Source organism: Dermacentor variabilis, chromosome 9 (genome assembly GCF_050947875.1).
Source record: "Dermacentor variabilis isolate Ectoservices chromosome 9, ASM5094787v1, whole genome shotgun sequence".
In the NCBI taxonomy this organism is placed as follows: domain Eukaryota; kingdom Metazoa; phylum Arthropoda; class Arachnida; order Ixodida; family Ixodidae; genus Dermacentor; species Dermacentor variabilis.
Genome location: NC_134576.1, coordinates 106,919,940 through 106,927,277, shown reverse-complemented (window position 1 = coordinate 106,927,277; position 7,338 = coordinate 106,919,940). Strand labels below are relative to the sequence as shown.

The following is a 7,338-nucleotide window of genomic DNA, read 5'->3' as shown; positions in this document are numbered from 1 at the left end:
GTTCTTTGATCTTTCACTCTTCTTATTGTGGTTTCAGCTCTGTGCACCCTGCGTTCTTTTTTGTGTGTGGGGTGCATCCGCCTGGAGGCTGAGGCCGTGAAGAAGCAACTTCAATAGTCCCTAGTCTGCGGGGCAGTCCTAGATCCCCCCTCGGCCTGCGTGCCAAGGGCGGGCTCAGACAGCCACTTTTCGGGGGAATTAAAAGTTCTCCATTTGTTCATTCACTCACGTTAAGCACGTTTTCCTCAGTATTAACACTAAATCGCGTTATTTTAGTGATATAGCACCTTCGTCAAAATTATAGCATGACCACTATTAATGCATGACCTGCATGAGATGATGCATGACCACTCCGCAACGGAAACAGAAAAATAATTTATATTCACTCCTAATTAAATATGGACAGTGCAGATCAATAAGTTAGCGGAAATCAAGAAGTTCATATTATGTTTCCACGGCGAACCATCTCCAATCCTCCCCCCCCCCCTTCCTCCGTGGGTACCTGCCAGAATTTTGAAGGAAGAAGAAGAACAGCGAAAAGGTACCAGTCAAGAAAGAAACCAAAAATATTAACTTCTAAATTTAAGAAACTATAGCATGAAAATTATTATTGACGATTAGAATTCATTTAATATCTCATCTTCAGTAAAAAAAATCTTATTTAGGCATTTATTCTTTTTCGACTTAATGCCGCCCGATTCATGGCCAATCCCCCGTAGTGGGTTGTGCTATAACTACAGGCACCAAACCAAACCAAACGAAGTCAAGAACCCGATGATCCTGTGGTTGAAAGCTACCTTGGTGAGTGAGAACTGTGCACTTTACTCGACGCATCTAAACACAGCGTGTGCATTTCATTACCTGCATCAGACTTGACGGTTGTTCGCAGAGCCTAATATTCGGCCAAACGTTTTTCACTGCTTCTAGCATATCCGGCAGCACTATAGTCTTAGCGAGCGGGTCTCCTAGCTCACCTAAAAGAGGAGTAGTCTATTGGCGAACGCATTGTACTTAACCTTGAAATTGATCAAGCGTCATAAGAAGGACGCCATCGCCCCTGTTGAATGCGTTCGTATTAGCAACGAATTCATTACTTAGAAGGCAGCGCAGTACGCTCGAATTCGCTGTGAAAGGGCATGTAACGGGGTTGTTCTCTGTTGTCTTAACAATAATTGTGGGCACAGCTCTAGCTCCTAGCTCTACCTAGCTTCTATGAAGCTACGTGTACCATTACTACAGCTCTATGAAGACAGAGCTTAATCAGTTACTATGCCTTATTAACTTACAATGCTGGGAAAGAGTTATCTTAAACCGTGTCAATGGTGAGGAATATGTTTGTATTAGGTTTCTGTCGGAGTTAGCGTCGGGTACAGATTTAGGTTCATAGATTGTCATTAAAATCCAGGCTTCGTCGGAAACCCGTCTGGTCGGGAAAATTTATGGTGGGAAATATCAAACGCCGACCAATCTTTGAAAAAAAAATTGGAGGACGCTTAAGCTTCGCCTTCAAGAGTGGAACGCGACAGCGTTCCCGTCGACCCGCCAAGGGGTGTAAGACAATGGGCTACGGCGCAGCGGCTACGCGCCCCGCATCGGACGCGGTGAGCGTCGAGCAACGCAGCGTTCGGCGCGACAACGAAATGTGCGCCTGAGCAAGCGACGCACGCCTGAGACTTAGAAACAGCTCGTTTCTAAGGCAACACCGCGTTCACTAGAGGCGCTTTTGTACCGCTTTGAAGCATCGAACTCGTGGCTCAGTGGTAACGTCTCCGTCTCACACTCCGGAGACCTGGTTCGTTTCCCATCTTGGAAGTTGCTTTTTATTTATGAAGTGCCTGCCGTGATTTATCGCTCACGGCCAACGCCGCGGACGCCGACACCGACGCCGACGACACCGGCTTTTCTGCGACACGAGCTCCTTAACGCTATCGCGTTAAAAAAAGAAAAGACGTTTCGGCCCCACTTTACGGGAGCCTTAGAGCCTACGGGAGATTCCTGTCGTTCCTGTTTACGCAGCGATCACGTATTATGGCGCCGTCAATGGTGCCCTCATTTTGATGCAATAGCGCATGCTTTAGTTCTGCGTGTGTGTCAAAATGTTTGCATGTCGGGACAAATACTGCGACACGTGCAAGCTTGAAATCTTGGGGATGCCCGTTTTACCATGTTGTGGGTGGCTGCTGTCAAAGTGCATACAAGTGAATATTTAATAACGGGGCTAAACAAGGAAGGAAAACAATTTCTTGGTGTCCAATGTGGTCTGCAACCAGCAATTTCTAACCCTCTTATTATGCAGGTGCTCCACCGAACTCCCGAGTGTATGTCGCAGTAACACAAGCCGTAACGCCAGAAGTGACGTGCCACGGTACGTGACATGATGGAAGGCTCGGGAGATGGAGCCACTGACCTCTTCGTGCCCTGCACGGCAAGTGAAAACAAAACGTGTCAGATTGTCGACAAGCTGTCGAACTGGAACGAGCTCCTTCATGATTCCCAATTCGAACTGCGGGAAATGCCGGAAACTGCCGGCCAGCTTTTCTTGCAAAATTTTCCCGACGTTTTACCGACGACCGGACATTTTGATGCACCGCGGATGCCGCAGCACCCAGACCTCATTGGATGGTTACTGAGAACACATCGCTGTGTAGCATGCGTCCGTCTTAAGCTGTCTGTCGCCGAAGTGACAAGCTTGGCGGTACTTGACACTCTTCGGCACAGCTCGGGGACCAAGACAGTGACACTGCGTTTCCAGGATATGAAATCCTTGGGCGCCGCTTTCGAAGTCATACCCTCCTTGACGAGAATCGAAGAACTTCACTGCGCCTCCTGCATCAGATACGAGGCTGCCCCACAAGGATTTGTAGCCGCGCTGTCAACGCTTCTGCAGGCTTCATCGTCTCTTAAGAGTCTATACCTAAGTTTCTTTCAGCTCATAGGACCGGTGGCGGACACACTTTTCACAGGCTTGCTATTAAACAAAAACAAACTGAAAGAGCTCTATCTGCTAGACTCCGAAATCATATGCGACTCTTATCCGTACGCCCTATACGAATACCTTGCTACGACCACGGCTCTAAAGCGTTTGGCCGTCGAAATGGCGAATGAGGTTGTGCAGAAGGCTCTTCTCGAAGGCATTCTGAAAAACAAGAGTATCGACAAGCTCCTCATCGGCGGTTTAATTGAAAACGAAGAAAGCCCGGGAATAGTAGCTGCACTTATCAGCGAGAACACCGTGATTAGTAGCTTGAGCATTTCTCTCAGAGATGATCCTGCTGTTGGGCCGCTTTCGGTTTACGGCTGCTGGGTCCCTCCACTCGTTAAAAACGACACATTGCAGGAAGTCAGCTTTCCCTTGAAGACGTTCCGGCCGTCAGAGTGGGCTTCGTTCATTAGGGCGCTGCCGAATAAAGAAAACTTGAAAAAGGTGAACATCAATGCAGAATTCGACCACCATCAGTTCCTGTCCGTCTACGCAGAGGTCGAAAGCCTTGGCTTGGAAGAAAAAGTTTCCGTCACATTCTACTCCTTCGCGCGCGACGTCGACTTGCTGCACTGCAAGGCAATCTCTAAAATAGAACTTTCCGCAGAAGAACCAGACGACCGCTTAGTAGCCGCTTTGAGAGTCTTGCCAAACTTTGGACACGTGACTGACCTGAGCATCGATCTGTGGTCGAACAGTATGACACTCTTTATGGCACTTGCACGATATCTAAGCTCGACGACCGCGCTGCGCCATCTCGCGCTTAACGTCGGCTGGGACGTCGCAGTCGAAGCCGAGGGAACGAGACCGTGGTGGTCAGTCGTACCCGAGTCCCTGGCTCGAAACAACAGCCTCAGGCAACTGAGGGTTTACGCGAAGCACCTTGGCACGCCAGACATCGAGGCCTTGGCCGACTCGCTCAAACGAAGCCGGAACATCCGATTCGCCGAGTTCATCGACGTGGCCAACAAAGGCGCATCTGTCTTCGTTCGACGCCTTTCGATGGACATCGCAGACAACTGGACGCTGCTGCGCGTGGTGTGCGGTTATTTCATAGAGGCGGACACGACGGGAGACTGGTTCGCCGTCAACGAGACGACGCGGAGGAACTCGGGTCTCGTCGCACGAGCGGCTCGGTTCTTGAAGGCTTCACATTTGGACAGGTAAGGTGACACACGTACATGTAGAAAATACTATACGTTTCTCTCCACAACCTAGTAGAATTCTCTTCTGCACCACCTTCACTTTTCTGATTTTTTTTTTCTGGCCTCCCAGCGTTCTTAACCTAATCTACATCCTAAGTTCGTTGGTAAAATATTCACGTACGTTGCAGGACCGTAAATTTTCAGAAAAATAGATGCGCCGTCCATTACCCGCTCTCATAGGAACCTGAGCGTCTACGGACCCCCAGAGCTTCCCAACAAAACCTCGCACAGCTAGGTCTTCTTCCAACAGTGAGGTGTGAGAAGTTACGACATCGTAAACTTACCAAAAGCGCTCTACGAGACGGCCAGATGCAAAGAAACAAGTAAAACAAACATGGTCGCTTGTCTCTTTTTTTTTTTTCGTCTCCCCTGCCTGTAGCGGCCTCTAAAAAACTTATTACGTGTTACCATGTCGTCCAAGATCGCAGTGTAAACATCGGCCATGTTTCGCCCAAATAAATGGCATAGCTTGGCGTCATTGCAGGCGCTATCATTCGCTTGTGATTGCGTTACAAATATGTTCATTGAGATTTTTCGCAATTTAAGAATTTCCGGCAATTTTCGCAATACCTTTGAGGACCAAAGCAGGCGTTTCTTCCCAGCAATCAGCAGAATTGCATATTTTCTTTTAGATGCAGCGCATTTAATTCGACATCTTTCGGCAGCTGCCATATAAATGCCGTTTTAAGGTTTACCTGTATATAAACAACAACAACAACAACAAAAAGAAAACAGGAATAGGCGTTGAGTGAAGCTCCCTCGTTGAAAAAAAAAATATTCCTTTTTCATTTTTGAAGCAGACTAGGTTAGCGAAATATCTGTGGCCACTTACATGACATAGGAGAGCAAAACCATTTACGAAGAGGTTCGCAAGTACATGGCACTGGAATGTCCATTACCCGTGAAAGAAGAGTACATTCCGAGAGCTTGGATCAGAACGCGCGGATATGTTTACATAGGCTAATAAATGTTTGAAAATTGGTTTTTCATTGAACAATTCCGCATCATGAACAAGAAGCTGTCGGGACAGTTCTGGAAGAACCGCTAACAGTACGTCTTGACGCAGGCACGCATGGTTCTCGCACGCGTCATTGAAACATGATCACGTGTGGCCTCGAGGAGCTCCAGCAGGTAGTGATGCAATAACGAGTCATGGTAAAATATTTATTATAGCGATTTGGCGCATTCCGCACTTGATGCGCGGGCGAGATGAGCGCATGTGTTCGCGTATGCTGCCCGAAGCAGACACAATACGAGCCAGTCTCAAGCCAATCCATGCTTGTGACGCGTTCGAGTGTTTGTGGATACGAATGAGCGTGTGGTTCTGCACTGGGCACGACCTCCCGCGATCAGATGAGACACGCAGTGGTAAAAATCATTCATGCGTTCAATGTCGGCGTTCTTGAGCGTTTTGAAATGTTATTGAGACGCGTATATAGAACGTGGGACGCGTGCCTTCGTGTCGTTCTTTATTTAGCACTATTATTTTCATTGAAATTTGGCATTTTGACGCATTAAATGCGCTTGTCTACGTCAGTGTATGTTTCAGTTGTGTAAAGGCAGCAGTTGCCGCGAGCCCGCCATGTCGGGCGATGACGTAGTTTTCGTGAAACGAAAGTCTGCGCAGACCTCGAGAGAAGTTCGCTTCTGCTTTTAAAAAATTGGCGTGCATTTGCCAATCTGAACGACCGATACATAAGATGCAGTGAACCTGTACGAGCGTGTTCTCATAGCCATCGGGAGTATTAAGGACCTGTTTGTTAGTTAGAGGCCTCGTACAAACCCAGTATAGCAGTCGCTGCTGGGTTTAACGCCCTTAACACAGACCGCAAGGACGCAGTGCGCAAGTTTCCCATATGCGCCTGCGAATTCACAAACTTGAACCATGTCTACCACGGTGCAACACACAAGAAATTTCTGTTACTCAGAATAACAGCACTGGTCACGCGCAGGTACGTCACCGGAGCTCTGGAGCGTGTCTCCCGGTACCCTGTGCTATTGGACGAGGTCGCTCGGCAGGCCTATATCGACCGATCGGAAATCGTTGGCTTGGTGCGAGAACGCCTGAAGAGAACCGAAACCTTGGACGGATTCATGCGGGCCGCCGGAGTTGTCAGGGAGCGAGTCGTCTGCCATCCACCCGACGACGGCCGTATGCAACTGGACGACCTGATCGAGGACTGCTGGAGGCACGTGCGGCGTTATCTCGTGACAGACGACGTCAAGGGCAGCATTAGGCAAATTGAAGATATCTGAGCGCAGAGGAAGCTTGCGGCGAGGACCGATGGGCGGTACCTTCAGCAACGGCCTGATTGCTCGTTTCAGAGTGTGAGCCAGTGCGCGCGCACGGGTTTGCATAATGCGCAGCTGCGATCGAGTTTGGCTCTTGTCGGGGAGTGCGGCGCCATCCGTTGTAATCACATGGCTGAGTTAGAACTGACCGGAAGTGCAGTGACCGGAATTGGCTGAGGAGCTTGCATTTCATTTCATTTATTTATTAACACTGCCTTCCACGCTGTAGGGTTATTACAGGGGTTGAAATACAATGACATGGTAGCACGGACACTTTGATTTTTGTCAGCGCGTATGCGGTTCTTTCCATGAGCGGACTAGACCGTTGAAAAAAGAGTGGTCGCCGTTTTGCTGCTGAAGATTTACGGGTCTCTGTACTGCGATGGCAAATATCAAAGGCATGTCTACAGAAATGAATGATGATGGCCACTGCTGCAATAAAATGTCCATCTGAAACCTAGGCGTATGTTTTCATTAACGTTTTCATGCAAGCGAATATTCGTGAAAAATTTTCGGGAAGTAACAAAAAGTGCTGAGCTGTTCTTGTGTGGTACAGTATTTTGCAACATTTACCCTTTTGTTCCGTTAAATGAGTTGCTTTATTTGGGATTTCTCAGTTATCCATCTCGGCATGATTCCTACCACTGACATAGGGACTAGTTGCTTTAACATAACAGGATAATAATTGACATACCAGTGCATTTGTTGGCTTTGAAGCGGATTGTAGTTCCTGGAAATTGGGAATAATTTGATTTTTCTTGGCCTCTGATCCTAAATTCTTGTTCTCTTGCCATGGTATTGAACATTACCTTTGTCTTGTGCATGTGAGTGTTCTACTCTACTCTTATAGTTTCTCTGCTA

At 48.0% G+C, this 7,338-nt stretch overlaps 1 protein-coding gene across 1 annotated transcript; it reads left to right on the top strand.

Moving 5' to 3' along the window:
• The first annotated feature begins 677 nt into the window (after window positions 1–677).
• Window positions 678–6,908, top strand: LOC142557229 (uncharacterized). Its single transcript, XM_075668933.1, has 3 exons — window positions 678–801; window positions 2,297–4,143; window positions 6,138–6,908. The coding sequence occupies exons 2-3, from the start codon at window positions 2,375–2,377 to the stop codon at window positions 6,439–6,441; spliced, it is 2,073 nt and encodes a 690-aa protein (XP_075525048.1). The 5' UTR covers window positions 678–801; window positions 2,297–2,374; the 3' UTR covers window positions 6,442–6,908.
• Window positions 6,909–7,338: the final 430 nt, after the last annotated feature.